General features: G+C 44.0%; 1 protein-coding gene across 1 annotated transcript in view; it reads right to left on the bottom strand.

Moving 5' to 3' along the window:
- The window catches only part of LOC126249721 (delta(24)-sterol reductase-like), a 63,134-nt gene that overhangs the window by 37,588 nt on the left and 3,180 nt on the right, over window positions 1-22,366 (bottom strand). Inside the window, exons 2-3 of the mRNA XM_049951402.1 lie at window positions 18,237-18,392; window positions 2,218-2,323 (exon numbers count right to left, since the gene is read on the bottom strand). Of these exons, the coding sequence (XP_049807359.1) occupies window positions 2,218-2,323; window positions 18,237-18,392 (262 nt within the window). The remainder of the gene's footprint in view (window positions 1-2,217; window positions 2,324-18,236; window positions 18,393-22,366) is intronic.

Genomic DNA, 22,366 nt, shown 5'->3' with positions numbered 1-22,366 from the left:
AGTGAATAACATGTTTGTTCCATTTATTTTCAACGACCATCCAATGTACGTCACAAAGTTTTCACTAACTTATTGCTAAATGGGACGAATCGTAGGTGTTATGCATGGCTTTGGAGTAGTCATCTTTATTGTTTAAAAAGCTTTTCTTAAGAAATTATATATTTTGGTGTACGTCTAAACGTTACTACCAAATTTCTTAATATGGCAAAGAATCTGGTTCTTCGTTAAAAGAGATATTTTTATCACTAGAGTCTGAGCATCTTGCTTTTATATAGTTAAGCTACGGTTTCAGTGTCTTCCACAAACTGCGTTTTTGAGTGTTCAGATGTTGATAATTGCAACTGAATACTTACTTGATGAATCAGTACTTTATAAGATGTACACATATTAATGTCACTGCCAAAGTTACAGATGGATGAGAGTGATACTGCGTTTTTTTTGTGTGTTGCATTTTAACGTCCTATAGACAGTGAGGGTACCGTCCAAGTAGGTATGAAACCGACCGTGGGATAGTGCACGGGTAGCTGCTAGATAACTCCCACGCTGTCTGAAATTCACTTATGTGATCTCGAAGAAGCCACAAAGACAAGAAATCTTGAGAACTAAACAGGGTGTTTATTGTATCTGCTACCTAGTACAATTTTTGTTAAGCCCAGCACCTTGTCTCCGATTTTAAGAGAGATAGTTATTCAGTTTGTATTCGTGTAAACTCACGTCTGCCATATGGTTTGTGAACTTCTACTTCTTTGCTCGAAGCCGAATACTACTCTTCGTTGCCGATGACGTCAAAAATACCGTTTTATTTCACGAGGACGTGATATTACTGTAAGGAACACTTGCACACCTATCACAGAAACACACCCTTTCCCTCTCACCCACCTAATAATTACATAGCTCTGCCAGCTTCACTGTTAATTACGATAACATAATGTGACAATATACTAAACCACGCAATCACTCCGTCTCCGATGACTTCATCGTCGACGGGAAGCTAAACACTAAATCTCCTTCCTCTTTCCATCCGTTACCACTCTAAATATTACTGATACGAATAATCAAGAAAATTTTGCAATCCCCCTTCCCCCTCCCCTCACACCCAATACGCCTCCTCACAATTCCACTGACCTCCGTTGGGAATAAAAATATCTCTGCCATTCACTATAAATAGAGAACAGTAAATTTAAAACGAAATACTATTTTTCTATACAGGCCAAGGCTCTTCAAGGGTTGTAGAGCCGAGGAGTAGTAGTAGTAATACTACTCCACTGCAGAATATATTTTAGAACATACAATTCAAAAAGAAATACTGTTATTCGAAATCCTAAACCGCAGAATACATTTAAAAAAAAATCTTTATTCGTTCAATACTGGCTGACCAAGTCACTTGAGCAGTTATTTATTACTGGGAGTGTCCACTGGAGAGATCACACAGTGTTAATCAACATCTTCATTATGAAAAACACTGATTTACCTTTGCGGTTCCCAATAAAACAATTCTCTCGAGTCCATTGGAGATTTCACAGACTTTTAAACGCGCCTCTACTAGCATTCCAGATCACAATCCGCATTTCACCTTCACATCATAATTCACCCCCTAATCGCAAACCTCGACGTCGAAAGGTGTAAAGCACTCCGTCTTCAGGCCACGAGAGGCCTACCGGGACCATCCGACCGCCGTGTCATCCTCAGAGGAGGATGCGGATAGGAGGGGCGTGTGGTCAACACGCCGCTCTCCCGGTCGTGACGATGGTTTTCTTTGACCGAAGCCGCTACTATTCGGTCGAGTAGCTCCTCAATTCGCATTACGAAGCTGAGTGCACCCCGAAAAATGGCAACAGCGCATGGCGGCTGGATGATTACCCATCCAAGTGCCGCCCACGCCCAACAGTGCTTAACATCGGTGATCTCACGGGAACCGTTGTATCCACTGCGGCAAGGCCGTTGCCCCAAAGGTGTAAAACTGCGGCCTTTTTCCCTACTGTCAAATCTGCACCACGTTCATAATTGGCTTACACAATAGGAACAAATGTCATTCAGTAAATTATCATTTATTTTTTCAGAATCTTGTTTTACGTCCTTTACTTTCTCCCCAAGGTGCCACATACGTTCTGGCGAATTCAGCATACACGAGGCCCTGTTCGTTTCCATAGCCCGCGATACGGAATCCGTGTAAAGCTTAAGTAAAGGCGATAAAATGTGAATTGAGGACGGGCTTACCAACTGTGAGGTCGTCGAGTTCCGGGACAATAGGGATGGTCCAGCCGGAGGAGAGCAGGAGTGCCGTCAGCTGCCCCATGCTCACCATTGGCTCCACCAGCACCGTCTGCACAACACCACACTCTCTTCAGTATTTCCACGTCCAGGTTATCCGTCAGCGTATAACATATTCAAAGCTATTACATTCTGCAACATTCCCAAATATTTCTCATGTTATACACACAACACATATGTAAATTATCTGTTGCCCTTTACTTTTAATTATAGCCCATATGCAAAAATTAGTTCGAGTGTGTGAAGTTCCAAAAGTTGGTAAACTCACATTTCTTAAGACGAAGACGATTTATGTCATCTACATATACATCTTCATAACTTCTCTGCAACACACACTTAAGTGCTTGCTATATGGTTCATGAAACCACCTTCAAATTCAGTATAGTTGTGCAGTGTTTGTATTTTACAGTGTCTGTATAGTTCGATGCAATGCTCATTCGGACATGCACTTCTGTGTTTAATGTCAAGCAAGGCAGTCTGACGAGCAAACTAAAGTCTCTCCCTATGCGTACATGACACGATTTGTGTGCGAGCACTGTGGGAGATAGCCACTAGGACATATGGAGGTTAGAGTCAGCCCTGGAAGCGTGCTCGGATAGTCGAAGCAGTTAAGGCGACCACTCGCTTAAAGCGAGATATCAAGTTTCGGGTACCGATCCGGAACCAATTTTCATATGTTACTAGTAAGTCGTATAGCTGTGATACAATCGTAGTCCCAGTTTGCGAATACATTCTTAACACCTTCATATTACTTTTCTAGCGTTCCACTCTCGAATAGCACGCGAGAAACACGAGCACTTAAATCTTCCCCTGCAAACTCATTTCTTTTATTTTATTACTGCGATTTTTTTTCCTCACATATAGATAACTGTCAACAAAACACTTCCGCATTCGGAGGTAAAAGCTGATGACCGAACTTTAATGAAAAAACCTCGCCGCATCGAAAAACGTATTTTACTCTCATGATCGCCAATCGTACTGCGTTCACCTCTGTCGCAGTTATTCGCTGCGTTGTTTATCCGCCCTCAGCTACAACCTCCCGTGGTGTATCGGATGAAAGTTGACTCACAAACTGTTGGCGCTGCTCAAACCTTTCTTGAAATGCCGTCGTCGGTATTAACCAGGATTTGGCATGCTATCTCGCACTGCAATACCTCCACAACGTCAGGTCCTCTATTGCGATTCAGCTGCTGCCGATCATCATTAACGTCAGCTGCACACAGCGCTTATCCTCACATGGTGTATTCTAGCATTCCTTTTTAAGTGCTTTGACCACAAGAGACAAATAATGGGAACAGCAGGTGCCAGGCTGAGATTCATAGCATGAGGCTTAAGGACATGTATCTCATCCACGAAGCAAGTGGCTTATAAGGAGATTGTACGACCGATTCTTGAGTACTATTAATCAAGGACTGACATGAGAGACAGAGAAGGTCCATCGAAGACTCGCGCGTTTCGTCAAGGGATCGTTTAGTCGGCGCGAGAGCGTTACCAAGATGATTAACAAACTCCACTGGCAGACGTTACAAGAGACGCGTTGTGCATCACGGCCGGGTCTACTATTGAAATCTCGAGAGAGCACTTTCCGGGAAGAGCCGGACTTCCTCCCACATACTTCTTGCCACATACATCTCGCGTAATGACCACGACGAGAAAATTCGAGGAATTAGAGCTAATAAGAGGCTTGCTGATAATCGTTTTTCCCACGCGCCGGGTAGGAGTGGATCAGTTAGTGGTAACAGAAGTACCCTCTACCAAACACCATTAGGTGCCTTGCGGTGTATGATTTGGACAGGAATGTTTCACATCCTTCATATATTGAAGATTTCTCACTTCTGTTTGCCTCTTCCATCTATAGTTTCATTATGGTTTCCTGCAATGTTTCTTTGAAAATGTGTGTGAAATCTTATGGGACTTGACTGCTAAGGTCATCATTCCCTAAGCTTACACACTACTTAACCTAGATTATCCTAAGGACAAACACACACACCCATGCCCGAGGGAGGACTCGAACCTCCGCCGGGATCAGCCGCACAGGCATTGACTGCAGCGCGGCAGACCGCTCGGCTAATCCCGCGCGGCAATGTTGCTTTGAACTACTTTGGGTTATACCGTAGTGGAACTTGTCATTCAAGCCTTTGACATAGATTAGTGGCTTCCTTGCACCAATTTGATTGCTATTTTTAAACTGCTCTACGTTCCCGTCTATGGTGTCGCTGAGTTAGAGATATAGTGAGATGATAACCCTGCTTCTTAAATATGATTTCAGCAGTCATCGGTTTCCGGCCCTGTCAGATGATTTGCGCAGCAGGTATTTTTCCACATTTTGTATATCGCGCCTGTAAGTATAAAATATTGATCTTCATTTCCTTACCTAGTTTGCGAATTTCATACATGACCTCTGATTCCTCATACAATTTATCTGACTTATTTTTAAACGCTTTGTGTTCTTCTATGGACAGTACACTGAAGAGCCAAAGAAACTGGTACACCTGCCTAATATCGTGCAGCCACCTCCCTCCCCTCCCTCGCCACCCCTCCCAGCCTGCAGTAGTGCCACAACACGACGTGGCATGGACTCGACTAATGTCTGAAGTAGTGCTGGAGGGAATTGACATCATGAGTCCTGCAGGGCTCTCCATAAATCCGTAAGAGTACGACGGAGTGGAAATCTCTTCTGAACAGCAATTTGCAAGGTTTCCCACGTATGCTCAATAATGTTCATCTCTAGGGAGTTTGGTGGCCAGCGGAAGTCTTTATACCCAGAATAATGTTCCTGGAGCCACTGTGTAGCAATTCGGGACGTGTGGGGTGTCGCATTGTCCTGCTGGAATTGCCCAAGTCTGTCGGAATGCACAATGGACATGAATGGATGCAGGTGATCACACCATTACAGAGCCTCCACCAGCTTGAACAGTCCCCTGCTGGCATGCAGGGTCCAAGCATTCATGAGGTTGTCTCCATACCCGTACACGCCCATCCGCTTGATACAATTTGGAACGAGACTTGTTCAACTAGGCAATATGTTTCCAGCCATCAACAGTCCAATGTCGGTGGTGGAGGGTCATCCAGTATCACAAAGTATATCTTCTACATAAATGAAGATAGAAACCTGAGAGCCGGCCGGAGTGGCCGAGCGGTTCTAGGCGTTACAGTCTGGAGCCGCGCGACCGCTACGGTCGCAGGTTCGAATCCTGCCTCTGGCATGGATGTGTGTGATGTCCTTAGGTTAGTTAGGTTTAAATAGTTCTAAGTTCTAGGGGACTGATGACCTCAGGGGTTAAGTCCCATAGTGCTCGGAGCCATTTTAACCATTTTTTAGAAACCTGAGATGTTTTTTAATCTACGCAAAGGACTACAAAGTTATTATTTTCAAAAAACCATCCATCTTTAAGAGGGTATGCTTTTATGTGCATGAACATGCAACATTGGGGTACCTTTTACGATTACGTAAGGTCGTAAGGTCGAAGTTCTCATTTATCTTTTAGAAATGCTCACTGTAGCCTCCACTGTTCGCACGACAAACGTCGAAACGATAGTCACATTCGTTCCATACTTCCGCGAGCAAGTCCGAAGTTGCTGCATTCACTGCAGTCACAGTCCACCTAAAGTTCTTGTAATAGAAGACACATGAACAGAGTCTTTCACAATTCCCCACAAAAAGTTCACATACCGTGACATCAGGCCAATGTTGCATACACTTGTTATGACAGATCCACATATGAGCAGGAGCAGCACCGTAAACTTGCTGTGTCTGCAAGTCAGCAGCACGTTGTTAAGAGAGGTTTTCCAAGAGAAATTCTGGACCTGTTGAAGTTTAGTGTTATCAATTAGTTTTGCATTATCATATTTTGTAGTTGTTTTAACAATAAATTTATTTTCATTTTATATATTTGCTTTATGAAGTTTGCTCCCTGTGCCAGACTGACAATAGCAGCTAATTTCTACATTGGCACTTTTGCATCTTCTTTTGCAGTACAGTTTGTAAAAATAGTATTACTCTTTTTTTTAATTGCCACTTCTTTTTTTCCACCGCTCTGGCGTGTGTAGCCGTTACTCTTGCGTAAGAGAGTGTTTTCCTTTTTCTTAGTTCGGCTTCCAGGCTTTAATTTTTCCGTTGAAGTTTTTGTAATCCCCCCATTACACAAGACTACTTTCTTCTCACTTCCGACTACCTTAGCTGTATTTTTAGATCAAGGAGCTCACGTCAATAATGTTTACCATTTCCTGACACGTTTTGTTCGCCCTGGGCCCGTTTGTTACATCTTGCTTCCCCTCCATGCTGTTTTTCAATTACCGGTCTGAGACAACGGCTATAGAAGTCACCACCCTGCGGAGCAAGTCACCAGCCGCATTAGCAGAGCCGTGCGCCACAATTCGCATTGTTGCTACAGTTCACTCCGACGAAACAGCTGACGCCACTGCCAGCGGAGACGGTCCAGCAGTCGCTGGCACCGCACGGCGCAGCGTCACGTTTCTGTCACGAGCTACAGCCTGCTTCCACTGTCACCAAGCGTTGCCAAGCAGGAGATTTCAGTTTCAACTTTACTTGTTCACAGCCTGCATCCGGGCGATCGTATTTGAGTAGCTGTCTCTGAAATTAAATACTCGCGACCTCACTCTTAGTACTGAAAATTGAATCACAACGTCACTTTCAGCCACTTTTGTTACGAATTTTCGCGGAATCGCTGTAACAGTAAGACTGCCATGGTCTCGATAGTTCTCCTCTCAACTTAAAATAGATATAAGGCTCTCCTGACGTTTCCCAGTTGGTGTTGTACAAATGACAATGCAAGTACCACCATCAACCGTCTTGCAGGTATTATGTAGCAGCCAAGCGTCGGGAGAATGAACAGTCACGTAATCTTATGGGGAGTAGCCAGTCAGTACTGAGAGACAATTAGACTGTGACGGAGAATGAAACATTTATCGATATTTGATAACCGGTAGATCTTTCTAACATTGAAGACTAGTACACCGACTTCACTAATGGTTTCATATAATGCGATGACTCCGTAAGAGTATAGCCGCATTCAAGAACAGTAACACATATTATGCTCGTGGAGGATCCACTCCATAATTGTAACGAAAAAAAATTCTGACATAATGCTACCGTCTGGACTGCGGCTAAAACCTGCATCGCTTCAACTAATTAAATGTACAAGGAGTGGATAAAAATATAGAAACACCAAAAAACACATTACCAACGCCTAACACGGTGTAGGAGACCCGTTGGCACACAGCTTTCTGTCGTCTTGAAATGGATAAACACAGTTTCTGTATGGTTTTCAAGCTAATCTTATACTATTATTGCGGCAATTTCAGATAACGATGATGGAGGCTGACAGCGACCTCGAAACCTTCTCTCCAAAGTAAAGACTCAATAATATTGAGATCTGGTCACTGTGGTGGCCAGGGGAATGTGACTATTGATCCTCGTGCTCACAAAACCTGTCCTGACCTGATAACACAGTCTTTGGCAGTATTATGATCTTTAAAGAACCATGGTGCCCATGGAATACCACGATATGGATGCCCAAATTATCACCGACCCCCCGCCATGTTTCATTCTGGAGACGTAAACTCGGGCATAATTTGGAAACAGAGTGAAACAAGGTTCACCCCAGCAAATTACTTTCTTCGATTGGTCCATAGCTCACGCTTTATGGCTTCTTACCACGTTTTCCCGTTACGGGCATTTGCATCACAGTTCCGCCTGCATCCGGGCGATCGTATTTGAGTAGCTGTCTCTGAAATTTAATACTCGCGACCTCACTCTTAGTACTGAAAATTGAATCACAACGTCACATTCAGCCATTTTTGTTACGAATTTTCGAGGAATCACTGTAACAGTAAGACTGCCATGGTCTCGATCGTCCTGCAGTTCCCTGCTTATGGAGCTCCCTCCGTGTTGCTTTGGTGCTGACAAGGGTCGTGATTGCGATATTCGCTTCTGCAGTGACTTTCGCACCTGCCGTCCTCTTATTTCTCGCCACAGTTCTCGTCCATAAGCGTATGTCACGATCACTCAACACTTGATTGGTAATCTGTCAACACTATAATCGCAAATAGGGTAACTACTTGTGTCAGAAGATAGGAGTAGTGCTGTGAAATCCGTGCAGTGAATAGCAATTTGGGTTAGCATGCAGGAAGTCAAGGCATCGATTCTGGATCGAGGGGTATTTGTTTTTATTTGCCAATTTCATTCTGCCTTATAATATTGTAGTATACACCGTTCCTTAAGTCACACGTTTCCGACATTTACAAAGTACAGCGTTTTGCAAAGATTATCATAACAAAAATGTGGTCAGGCAAGTCATAGGTAGACAGCTGAAACAAATGGCCTGTCATAGAACAGAATAACTACAAAAACAATATCAATTTAGAGATGCTAAAGATGATTGCACAGTTAAATAGCTTGATATCTACTAGTCATTTATACTGCATGCAGTACGTCCGCTCAGATGTAACACATTAGCAACCAGTGACAATAATAATTTCCATATTAATGGCCGCATGACTTTCACAGAAGAATACGTTGTCCTCATAGCAGATGCTCAAAGCGAACCTCCTGCACGTCCAAACACTGCGCGACCCTCTGGATCGTAAAGCTCTGGACACTTCGCGACATGCCTGCATCCACAGATACAAGAGCATCATGAACACGCACCATCAGTTCTTCCACATTTGTAGGCGGAGTAGAATACACGTGCTCCTTCGAGTGTCCCCACAGGAAGAAATCCAGCAAATTTATGTCAGGTGAACGTGAAGATCATTCAATTGGATCTCCCCGTCCGAGCCATTTCCCTGGAAATATTCTGTTTAAATACCGTCGCACGTTAATTCCAAAGTGTGGAGGTACACCATCATGTTGAGATCATAACGTCTATCGAATATGAAGTGGAACATCTTCGAGTGCGTCAGGCAAATAGTCTGCGAGGAATGCACAATATCTCCGTGTAGGCAACCGGTCACAGAACGAGTAGGGACCCAAACTCCTGCCTCTCAATATTGCGGCCCAGACTTTGATGCCAAAGTGAACTTGATATCCATGGTCGCGAGTGACGTGCGGGTTAACACCACATCAATGGTGGGATTGTGCCTATTGCAGACACCCTCACGAGTGAGCGCGCTTCATCCGGCCGTATTACAGTGTTTGTGAAGTCGTCGTTGGCTTCCTGTTGTTGTTGGAACAACTCACAGAACTGCATCTGCAGACGGCGGTCTGCAGGATGTAGGTGTTGCGTTAAAGAATAATGATAGGGGTCCAGCCCACGCTCTTGCAGCACGTCAACGACCGTGCGTTACGAAACACGCAGCTGTCTTGCTACGACACGTGTACTTCGCTGGGATTCTTAGCATATGACCTCCAGAATAGCTTCATCAGTAGCTGGAGTACGGCGTGTCCGTGGACGACCTCTGTCGCACGATGGTGGAAAGAAAGAACCTGTCTCCCGAAGACGAAGCTCCAGACGACAAAACACATTTCTATCTCGGTGACATCGACCAGGATATCTAGCAGCATATTCTCGAGCGGCGACACCAGCCTGGTTATCAGATGCACCAAGGTCCAGCAGCTGTGTGGCTGGATTGAAGATTTTTTAGCAAACAGAACACAGCATGTTGTTATCAATGGAGAGACGTCTACAGACGTTAAGGTAACCTCTGGCGTGCCACAGGGGAGTGTTATGGGACCATTGCTTTTCACAATATATATAAATGACCTAGTAGATAGTGTCGGAAGTTCCATGCGGCTTTTCGCGGATGATGCTGTAGTATACAGAGAAGTTGCAGCATTAGAAAATTGTAGCGAAATGCAGGAAGATCTGCAGCGGATAGGCACTTGGTGCAGGGAGTGGCAACTGTCCCTTAACATAGACAAATGTAATGTATTGCGAATACATAGAAAGAAGGATCCTTTATTGTATGATTATATGATAGCGGAACAAACACTGGTAGCAGTTACTTCTGTAAAATATCTGGGAGTATGCGTGCGGAACGATTTGAAGTGGAATGATCATATAAAATTAATTGTTGGTAAGGCGGGTACCAGGTTGAGATTCATTGGGAGAGTGCTTAGAAAATGTAGTCCAGCAACAAAGGAGGTGGCTTACAAAACACTCGTTCGACCTATACTTGAGTATTGCTCATCAGTGTGGGATCCGTACCAGATCGGGTTGACGGAGGAGATAGAGAAGATCCAAAGAAGAGCGGCGCGTTTCGTCACAGGGTTATTTGGTAACCGTGATAGCGTTACGGAGATGTTTAATAAACTCAAGTGGCAGACTCTGCAAGAGAGGCGCTCTGCATCGCGGTGTAGCTTGCTCGCCAGGTTTCGAGAGGATGCGTTTCTGGATGAGATATCGAGTATATTGCTTCCCCCTACTTATACCTCCCGAGGAGATCACGAATGTAAAATTAGAGAGATTAGAGCGCGCACGGAGGCTTTCATACAGTCGTTCTTCCCGCGAACCATACGCGACTGGAACAGGAAAGGGAGGTAATGACAGTGGCACGTAAAGTGCCCTCCGCCACACACCGTTGGGTGGCTTGCGGAGTATGAATGTAGATGTAGATGTAGACATATCCACATATTCATCGTTTGTGTATGCCAAACGTCTGCCACACTATTTTGGAACAATACAAGAAGAAAATGCGATGTGTACGATTGTACATGGAGTCTGTCACGGACGCGTTACTCCGCTAGCAACTAGTCCCTGTCTGGTGAACAACTCATACAGATAAACACACCATTAGTCCAGCGGGCTGTACCACCTAACGTGCATCATCTCTCTTACAACTTTTGTCTTGCATGACTCATCCTGACACTGCCAATTGTGAAATGTTCGTTTGCGAGTCACGCTGTTTCCCTAACAGCAATGGACGTTATGTTTCCACATTTCCATCGATGATGATAATAATAATAATAATAATAGTAACGTATGGCGATACTAAACAGCGTGCACTTACCAATCTCAGTGTTGAAAGGCATAATTAGTTGTTTCATGGTGGTAATACTTAAAAATGGTAACTGAGTTTGGAAATTATTTGCAAAGTACGTTGCTAGCTCTACTTGTGACGCAAAACCCTAACGAAATGTAATGTACCTGAACGTGGCAAGAATAATAGTTGGCACTAATCTATGGGACCACTGGGGGAGGGCGGGGGGGATGTGCACAGAAAACGGGTTTGGAATCTAGTAGATGCTGTGGTGCAAGACTATTCACGTCCACGACGTGCAAAAGGCTTCTTTAAAAGCTGACCAATGGAAACAACTGAACTTCCATTTATGTGTTCGAAGTACGCAAGTGAAAATGTTTTGTGAAAGGCCGACGGTAATCCCTGTATGAAAATTATGACGTCAGATACCGTACCATGCCAGTCCACATTTAGCAAATACAAACAAGTATTCCACAAGCCAAAATCGAACCCTCGACCTCCCGCATGCTAACCCAAAACGCCAGCGACTGCATCAACTGCACAGTACTACTCCTATACGCTGCTAGAGGTAGTTACTGTACATGTGATTGTAGTGTTGCCAGATTGCCAATCATTAATATCCATGTACTGCTGGAAATACGAGCAGGACGAAATTTTGTGAGAGACATTTTTGTATTGCTAGTACGTGAGGAATCGCGCTGCGAAGTCCGAGTGCTCGAATTTTTCTTCACCACGTAGATTCTAATTTCCGGCACAGAGACCGCTATGCGATAACAATAACATCCCATACTGTTTCATATGATTACGTTTATAGTGGAATCAAAGATGACTGTTTTTCTTTATTGATCATCAAGTTCGTGTGTTGTGTGTTGTCTACGTGTATGCGTGTGTGTGGCTCAAATGGCTCTGAGCACTATGGGACTCAACATCTGAGGTCATCAGTCCCCTAGAACTTAGAACTACTTAAACCTAACTAACCTAAGGACATGACGCACATCCATGCCCGAGGCAGGATTCGAACCCGCGACCGTAGCGGTCGCGCGGTTCCAGACTGAAGCGCCTAGAATCGCACGGCCACACTGGCCGGCGCGTGTGTGTGTTTGGTGTTTTACATGCTATTAGGGGACTAATTCTTTTTAATCAGTTAGCATATGATTCAAGAAAACACACCTACTTAAACGGAAATTTCGTGTCTTGAGTGACTGCAAAACAAGTCAGTCCCCTTTTCTACTGAACATCTTTGGGGTTTCAGGGAACGGAAGATCGGATTACTCGAAACGCTCCACTTTGATAACAAGGCAGGTACCGTATGCAAAATAATTTGTTTTTCACGATATTATTACAAACATCTCGCCAGACCCTCCCGCGCGTGCTAAAGTGCCGTTTCGGAGACGAGGTGGTGAGCCAGCCCCGGATCGAATCCGCATAGCGTGTCATTGAACGTGGGTCGATGTGCCGCCCAGAAAAGATATGGTTTATAGGCCATTTCCCACATCCAACTAGGTGAATAGCGGCCTCGTTCCCAAAACCCACCTGAGTTACACGATTCGCAATAATTTAGAAAACTTTCGCACACTTTCACATGAATAACACTATACGCGGACAGCTGGGGTACACACATTCCGTCCCGGGAGTAACGGGCTGGCGACAGGAAGGCATCCGGCCTAATCTTAAATTAACCATGCGAAATCCATGACCAACCATGCCGGTTTTGCGCATATGCGGGACAAAGGTACAAGAAAAAGAAGAATACAAGTATGTCACTAAAGCACTATTAAGTCGTACCCCTTCGAGGGGGAAGGTGAGAGAACGACCTGTACAGGCAACTGAATCATCACATTTTGTACTCTGCTGGCCATTAAAATTTCAGCTCTATAAAGCTGGCATGCAATAAACGTCAAATTTTCGTGATGTGAAGTAATAATAATTTCAACATAACTGCACAAAATAACGGCATCTGCATTCTCTTCACAAGGAAAGATTTCATGGCTGATATCTCATTCAGGAAATCGCAGTTGAATGTTAATTGTTTGTGAGAAGATCTTGGTACACCTCGTGTAAGAAGCAGGAATGTCTATCAGTACGTGCTGGAATGCTACAGCTGCCTATCAAGACTGAAAGCCATCTTTCCGCGATGTTGCTGCTCGGGTTTGTCGGTATCTGACGGCCGTTATGCGAATAAGGAACCGATAGTTTCAGGAGGGCTGTACGCTACACCATCCAGAGCATCTCCATACGACTTGCGCTCGAGAGGACACACACTGTTCTCTCGGCCCTGCAGGATTTTACAGTCACGTCACGCACCTTAGGTCAGGAAATGGGCTAGTTTGCAGCAAGACAAGTATCGACACGGACAATGCAACATCTGGAGCATCCCAGTCACACTCGCGGCTTCCCTTGACGCAGCAGCAGAGACACACGCCGATAGTGGTGCGCCCAGCGACGACACTGGACGCAGGAGTAGCACCATATCCCCTTTACAGGCAAATCCCGGTTGTGCGTACAACATTTGGATAAAGATACCAGAACCAACGTTGCCCCATTGGATTCTTGCCGACCGCGGTGGCCGAGCGGTTCTAGGCACTACAGTCTGGAACCGCGTGACCGCTACGGTCGAAGGTTTGAATCCTGCCTCGGGCATGGATGTGTGTGATGTCCCTAGGTTAGTTATGTTTAAGTAGTTCTAAGTTCTAGGGGACTGATGACCTCAGATGTTAAGTCCCATAGTGCTCAGAGCCATTTGAACCATTTTTTGAACATTGGACTCTTCACTGTTATCTGGCCCCAGTGACTGGTGTGATTAGGTTCGTATGAGCAGTAGCCAGCGGGCTCGTGCGCATGCGCAGAGCTCAATTTGCGTATAAGCAGTGCCTTGCTCCCGCTTCTGGCTACTTGAAGCGTGGCTGTTTGCCGTATGAGCAGTAGCAGCAAGTAGCCAGATGCTACCCGGAAAATTTTTTCCGGCAGGCCCAAGCTGCCAGTTTCGCGCATGCGCAGAGCAAGCTGAGTTATAATGGGGGGCCCTTCCCCACGTAAGCCGTGTATGTTTCGTGTCTTCGTAATATTGCTGGTCTCTTCGTTTACAGCTACCACGTCAAATGAAATCAAAACACATTTCTGTAGCCGTGAGCCATCAAGTGAATTAATATACATTCTCATAACCAAAAACTAACCAAAATAAGTTAGTACTCTCAGTTTTCTGATTTTATATTATTTCCACGTTATTAGCAATCAACCATTAATGTCTTAATGGAGCTATTTCTGTCTGTTTTGTAGAGAAATTTGCTTCTATTAATTTTTTTCAGCTGAGACGGTTAGTTTATTTGAAACAAAGTGTTTCATTCCGCACTATTGGCTACTTTCAACTTCGTTCAATTTCAAGTGCAAATTTTCGTTTTCTGGGAAGAATGACATTATACCATAATAAAGAACCAAACATGAGAATACAGTACTGGACCTCCCAGAAAATTGGTATCGCGAAAACCATATGATAAGCTGAATATCAGGTACTTCAGTTCATATGGACATAGAAATGGGCAATTAGAGCGGAATGAAGCATTTTAGTATGGTTTATGAAATTCCGATGCTGCTGGAGTAGTCTCTGATGTCCTGTTCCTTTTATGACACTGGAAGATCTCTTAATGCTATATATGTACGGACATACGTAAACATTTACTTGAAGCTGACTAAGTAGGCAAATTTGGTCAATAGTTTTGAACTAAATATTTTGTTTCAAATATAATGACAGCTGTAGCACAATTTTACAAATCTGCCTTCTGTGAAAGTGTTTTTCGATCCCAAGGCACATGTCTAGTACTTCCTCTAGGCCTGAAGTTATTTCTTAATTTGTGTTTACGTCTTAAATTTATAATGCCATTCTATGCTAAATTGTAGACTGGCAGCATACCTTGTTTTAACGTTTTAGCTCCCCACATGGCTTCATATTTATTCCTAGAGTAGAATATAAACTGTCAGTTGTACAGTTTACTTGCCTCACAGACAACCTTGTTAATTTTTTACACATTTTGAAATAGTCATGAAATTTATAGTCCTTTATTCCGGTGTAAGCAACACAAGAAACTGTTTTTTTGTTTTTTTTTATTACTTCCTACTAGCTTTTTGTAGTGCTGTCTAGATGTAAACCTGTTGGAAATGCTACATGACAATATTGCAGAGTACGAATTAAAAAAAAAAGCTGTCAAAGTCACCCCATAGCAAAATGTTATGGTACTTTGTTTGAGCTGTGGAGTCTAATTTTGAAATGATATTATGCCAAGAACTGCTTCCTTATATGGGTGGGATATGATAGAACAATTGCTCTAAGTACAACTCTGTATGTCTTCTCAGCAACATACCGTAGGCCTGCACATGGTCACGTGATGCCCCACCACGCACGAAATTCCACCAGAAATGCGATGAAAAGCGTATGAGCAGAGCAAGCACCAAGCACGGGCTGCCTACGTCATCGTAGCTGCGCATGCGCAGTACAGCCTGTTGTCTGGCGCTGTCTGGTAACTGATCAAACGAACCTATTGTGTGGAATTCTATTGTGCTTACTACACGATCATCTCTGTGTGCTCAAGTTCGCGTCCTGTATACCCCAAATCATCTATCAATTTAACCATGTATTCTTACTACTATACTGTACACGAACAATAAGTAAAATTTCTGTATTTACTATCTTTCTTGTTGCTGCATTTTTATGGTCAGCAGCGTAATACAAAATCTCCCATCTTCTTTACATAAACTGAGGTAACAAAAGTCATGGGATAGCGATACGCACGTATACAGATGGCAGCAGTATCATGTACACGAGGTATAAAAGGACAGTACTCTGGCGGAGCTGTCCCCCAGTCCTTTTGTATTCCCCTCCTCTGCCTGCCCCACTCCCTGTCGCGTCTGCCCCCCACCCCTCTTCTGGGTCCTCATCCTCCATCAGCTCCTTTCCCGGTTCCCCCCTTCGCTTTTACTCTCCTTTCCCCCCTTTCTTTTGTTTTCCCATCTTCTGTCCAGTTTCCCCCCACCTGCTCTCGACTGTGGTGTCACATTTGCCAACTTTTTTAGTGCAGTGTTCCAGTGACTATTCAGTGTTGTTTGTCTTTCTCGTGTTGCGAACAGAAACCATGCTGTCGCTAGGTGTGAATTTTATGTCTTTTGCGAACAGAATCCAGACTGTCGCCGTGTTTTTTAATTGTCTATTGTTTTCCCTGTCTGCTTCGTATGTATTTTTATTAGCATCATCATCCCTCTGTTGTTGTTTTAAGTTCCACGATTTCTTTTCGCCTTGTTACTCTCTAAGTCTCCGCTTTTATCGCCTGTTTTGTTATTATTTGTTCTCTTGATCTTTGTCACAAAATCTGTCGGCTGAAGAGCGGCATGCTAAGCTGCTGCCAGCCCGCCCCCTTGGGGGGGAATTGAAATTCAATAAAGGAAAAAAAAAAAGCGGAGCTGTCATTTGTACTCAAGTGATCCATGTGAAAAGGTTACCTACGTGATTATGGTCGCACGACGGAAATTAAGACTTTGAACGCGGAATGGTAGTTGGAGCTAGACACATGGAACATTCCATTTCGTAAATCGTTAGGGAATTCAATATTCCGAGATCCACAGTGTTGAGAGTTTGTTGAGAATATTACATTTCAGGCATTACCTTTCACCACGGTCAATGCAGTGGCCAGCGGCCTTCACTTAAAGACAGAGAGCAGCGGCGTTTGAGTAGAGTTGTCGGAGCTAACAGACAAGCAACACGGCTTGAAATAACCACAGAAATCAATGTTAGACGTAAGATGAACGTTTCCGTTAGGACAGTGCAGCGTAATTTGGCGTTAATGGGCTTTGGCAACAGACGACCAACGCGAGTGCCTTTGCTAACAGTACGGCATTGGCTGCAGCACCTCTCATGGGCTCGTGACCATATCGGTTGGACCCTAGATGGCTGGAGAACCGTGACCTCTAGGCTCTCAGTCCGGAGCCGCGCGACTGCTACGGTCGCAGGTTCGAATCCTGCCTCGGGCATGGATGTGTGTGATGTCCTTAGGTTAGTTAGGTTTAAGTAATTCTAAGTTCTAGGGGACTGATGACCATAGATGTTAAGTCCCATAGTGCTCAGAGCCATTTGAACCAGAACCGTGACCAGGTCAGATAAGTTCCAATTTCTAATGACAAGAGCTCATGGTACGGTTTGTGTGTGGCACAGATCCCAGGAAGTCATGGACCCAGGTTGTCAACAAGGCACTGAGCAAGCTGGTAGTGGCTGCATAATCGTATGCACTGTGTTTACATGGAACTAAACCGATCATTGATTGAAAATGGTTATGCTGAGCTAGTTGGAGACCACGATTGGATTTTTATGGATGACAATGCGCCATGTCAAAAGGCCACAATTATTCGCAATTGGTTTTAAAAACATTCTGGACACATCGAGCAAATGATGTGGCCACCAAGAACGTCCGACATGAATCCCATCGTACATTTATGGGACATAATCGAGAGTTCAACCTGCACCGGACACTTTCGCAATTATGGACGGCTATAGAGGAAACAGGGTTCAGTATTTCTGTAGGGAACCTCCAACGACTTAATGAATCAAATGGTTCAAATGGCTCTGAGCACTATGGGACTCAGCTTCTCAGGTCATCAGTCCCCTAGAACTTAGAAACACGTAAGGCTAACTAACCTAAGGACATCACACACATCCATGCCCGAGGCAGGATTCTAAGCTGCGACCGTAGCGGTCGCGCGGTTCCAGACTGTAGCGACTAGAACCGCTGGGCCACCCCGGCCGGCCTTAATGAATCCATGCCACGTCGAGTTGCTGCACTACACAGGACCAAAGGAGGTCCGATATGATATTAGGAGTTATCCCATGACTTTTTTCATCTCAGTGTACGTAAACTTTTCCATCTTCTTTACACAGTTGAGAAATGGTTTGAGTCGTTGAGCAACAAACGCTCACAGTCGGTCCTGCAAAACAGCTGTCAGTCTTTGAAAACGATGCACAGGAGTTAAGGAGTGGAGAAACGTACCTGTTTGGTTTTATCGACGCGCACGACATCCATGAGGTTGACGCTGACGCAGTACAGGCGGCTCTTGTAGGCGGGTCTGCGGAAGCTGATGGTCTGCCAGCCGGGCCGGGCCGTGCACATCTGTGTCGGCCGCCCATCAGAAATCCACTGCCGCACCTACAAGCATGACACGTCTCTCGATAAGTACAAATCAGAGTAAAGCGTCCGTTTCAGTTTAGACTTTTTTGAAGTTTCTGTAAAGAATCGTCCATCTCAGCTGGTTCATTTTATGTAGTTTTGTATCTTTGTTAGCAATTATAAAGAGCCCGCCCGGTTAGCTGTGCGCTCTAACGCACGGCTTTCTGAGCGGGAGGGAACGCCTGATCCCCGGCACAAATCCGCCCGGCGGACTTGTGTCGAGGTCTGCTGAGCCGGCCAGTCTGTAGATGGTTTTTGGGCGGTTTTCCATCTGCCTCGGCGAATGCGGGCTGGTTCCCCTTATTCCGCCTCAGCTACACTATGTCGGCGATTGCTGCGTAAACAAGTTCTCCACGTATGCGTACACCACCATTACTCTACCACGCAAACATAGGGGTTACACTCGTCTGGTGTGTGACGTTCCCTGGAAGAGGGGGGAGGGGGGGGGGGGTCCACCGGATGCCAAACCGCACAATAACCCTGGGTTCGGTGTGGGGCGGCGGAGGGGTGGACTGCGGTAGTCGTCGTGGCTGCGGCGGGGACGGAGCCTCTCCGTCGTTTCTAGGCCTCCGGTTAACATACAATACAATACATACAATTATAAAGAAATTTATGATTTTGCAATTCGTAATAACAACGTTGAAAGTCATATTTTGTATCAATAAGTTGTCTGATAGTGTTATTAAAATGAAGACGTTGAGGAAATTGATGAATATGAAGAGTAAAGAGATTATGAAATGCTTTCTGGGGTGGACTTGACTTGGGAGATGGCCGTGGCGTCGGTCTGCAAATGACACATTATTTGAAGACTGTGCAGACGTTGCCTGCCTCGTGATGACTGGGTGTTGTGTGATGTCCTTAGGTTGGTTAGGTTTAAGTAGTTCTAAGTTCTAGGGGACTGATGACCATAGAAGTTGAGTCCCATAGTGCTCAGAGCCATTTGAACCGTTTTTAGACGTTGCCTCACATATCACGACAACCACTCAACAGTTCAACAGAGGATGGCTTTGTTGTTTTTCTTTTAATAACAGTAGTTAAAATAGTTAAAAAATTGAAAGTTTCTTTCAATATTTTCGAATTTACTTTGTGGCTTAAGTAATTTCCATTTACTGAGATATATGCCTGCACAAATTACCATATTTAGGGCTAAACCATCCGTCAAAAAATTTATGAGACTAATTTTATCCCTGGCGTAAAAGTGACATCTGCGCAGTAAACACGGTCGAAGCTTAAACTAATGACTGTAAACAACAGATATGCACTCGACCAGTCATCGGTGAGCAGACGGTGTTAAGTAGTGGACGTGCGGCTGCAGTATGTCAACGTTGTGTCACAGTTCTCAACTAGCAACATCTTTAAATCAACTGTTCAAGATATGATCCAGAATGTTTTGAAGAAGAAAAAAGCGTGTGCAAAATTTCTCCCCCACACCTCGATTCCCGAACAAAAACTACGACACTTGGATGCCTGCCGCGACTTGATTGAAATGGAAAACACGAACAATTCTTTTCTGGAAAAAATAATCACAGGTGATGAGACTTGGTGTTGCCATTGGGAACCTACCATAAACTATTAAGTGCAGAAATTCACATAAGGGATCAACGCTTTGACGACATAGTCGACATTCCAGCCAAAGCTGCGTCGAATTGAACAGCATCCCTAAGAATGACTTTCCTGACAGCTTCACGCGGTTTTATGAACATTATGTGTATTATACTAAAGTGGGAGAGGGGGGGGGGGAGATTACGTAAAACACTTGAAGCACTAAAACCACCAACTTAACGTTTGCTTATTAATCCAGTCTCGAAACCTTTTGTACAGATATGAAAAGGCATAAAACAAAATTCATTCCTTTCTCTACGTACATCTTGACTTCTATAAAGTAACGAAAAAGAGACTCATAAAACCATATATCTAGAAAGAGAAATGGCCTACACTATACATCACTCAGCCTTAGTGTGGCACAGAAAGGAGTCAGGTATTGAGCCACTGCAATATTCGACCACGTATGCAATGATATAAACTATTTAATAGACGGTAAAATTAACTTCAAACACAAACTGAAATCATATCTGCTTGACAACTATTCGTACAACGTAGAATCTGAACGTTTAATAGTATTTTGTGTGTGTGTGTGTGTGTGTGTGTGTGTGTGTGTGTGTGTGTGAAAGAAAGAGGGATTCAACATAGTTAATTATAAATAAAGGTATGTAAAAGAAGTACATGGTTATCATGTAGGCACGTATCTCACTGAGAAAGTTTACTGTAAGAGCAAAACTCATTAGTTCCACATCACAGGGACAGGTTGCAATTATGGTCAATAGACTACGCAGGTAACTAACTAATGTGTCACTTTGTTTATTGTAGTCCGTGTCAACCACTTCTAATAACTATTTCGGCAACTTGAATGTTCTGTGAAGGACGAAGACCGGCGTCAATGAACGAGATTTTCTATTATACAGTCGCAGGAATAGAACCACGCCCATAGTCCAGCTTTGGTCTGCCATTCCTGCAGTCACCGGAAGAATGACGTAAGACGGGTGAAATGGAAACGTATACGAGACCATCAGCTAAGCGTGTGTGGCTCACCAATGGTTACAGGAAGCTGCATTTCCTGTGTGCACGTAATGTACAACGGACTGTGGATGAATGGAAGACTGTTCCCCTCATAGACTACTCCAAAGACATTGTTTTCGAGAGTGAGACCTTGAAATCTGTTTTCATCCATCAAATATCAATGCAATATATATATATTCCGACAACGCTGTGTTCATTGTAGAATAGTATATCTTGAAGTTGGCGTGCAGACTTTTCACGTTGAACTATGCGAAGATCAATTATGATGAGATCATAGTGCTAATGATCTCACCCGACCAGACGAGAACAACTGAATACAAGTGGGCGAATATCTTCATTTCAGCGCACGGTGTGATTAGCTTGACTGCTGACAGGAGTTCCATAGACAAAGAGTACGTCCAGGATATTCTCACAGGCAATCTGCAGCTCGATTTCTCCTCTTTAGATGTTTACTGCAGTAAGGGCAGCTTTGCAGTTAGAGTGGTATTCACTACACACGTAGCTCGTAGACACTAATATAAACAGCGCCACACATTACAAGTTGTGTTGCTACTCGCTGCAGTCAGACTCTGTACTGACATTATTTGTTTAATATGAAACTGAGACATCTACATTCTATATTTTATGTAACAACATAAATAAAATATTTGTTGGCAATTTCGTTTTGTAATTTTATTTATGTCAAATCCGAGTTTACACTTCTACTCAGTTTATAACAAATCGGTATCTTTATAACATGGCATGCCATTATTTCTGTGATTTTTTTGATGCATGGAAACCGATGTTGTTGTAATACGGAGAGAAAACATGTAAGATGCACCGTAAAAAGTCAAATATGTGCATGGCAACGACAAACAAAATCTAAAACGAAATTGCTTGTTCACATTACACGAGGAAAATTAAGTACTCTGAATATAGGTTATGACATTGATTAATCAAACATGAGAAGGCTGTCAGGAGCTGGTAACTTCTTGTAACTTGGCTCTGCAGAGTTTGTGAATTCCTGGGTTGGGTTGGGTTGTTTGGGGAAGGATACCAGACAGCGAGGTCATCGGTCTCATCGGATTAGATTAGGACGGGGAAGGAAGTCGGCCGTGCCCTTTGAAAGGAACCATCCCGGCATTTGCCTGGAGAGATTAAGGGAAATCACGGAAAACCTAAATCAGGATGGCCGGACGCGGGATTGAACCGTAGTCCTCCCGAATGCGAGTCCAGTGTCTAACCACTGCGCTGTGAATTCCTGGAGTTCACAAGAGCCAACATGGATAAAATAACATAATATATTCTTCTGGCCATGTGTTGTCTCAATATACGCTAGAAAATCATTTTAGTTGATTTTACACATAATCATGATTATGTTAGCTTTTTTGGGAGCC

This window comes from Schistocerca nitens, chromosome 3 (assembly GCF_023898315.1).
Source record: "Schistocerca nitens isolate TAMUIC-IGC-003100 chromosome 3, iqSchNite1.1, whole genome shotgun sequence".
Taxonomy (NCBI): Eukaryota; Metazoa; Arthropoda; class Insecta; order Orthoptera; family Acrididae; genus Schistocerca; species Schistocerca nitens.
Note: the sequence above shows the minus strand (reverse complement) of the source record. Positions and strands in the feature narration are given on the sequence as shown.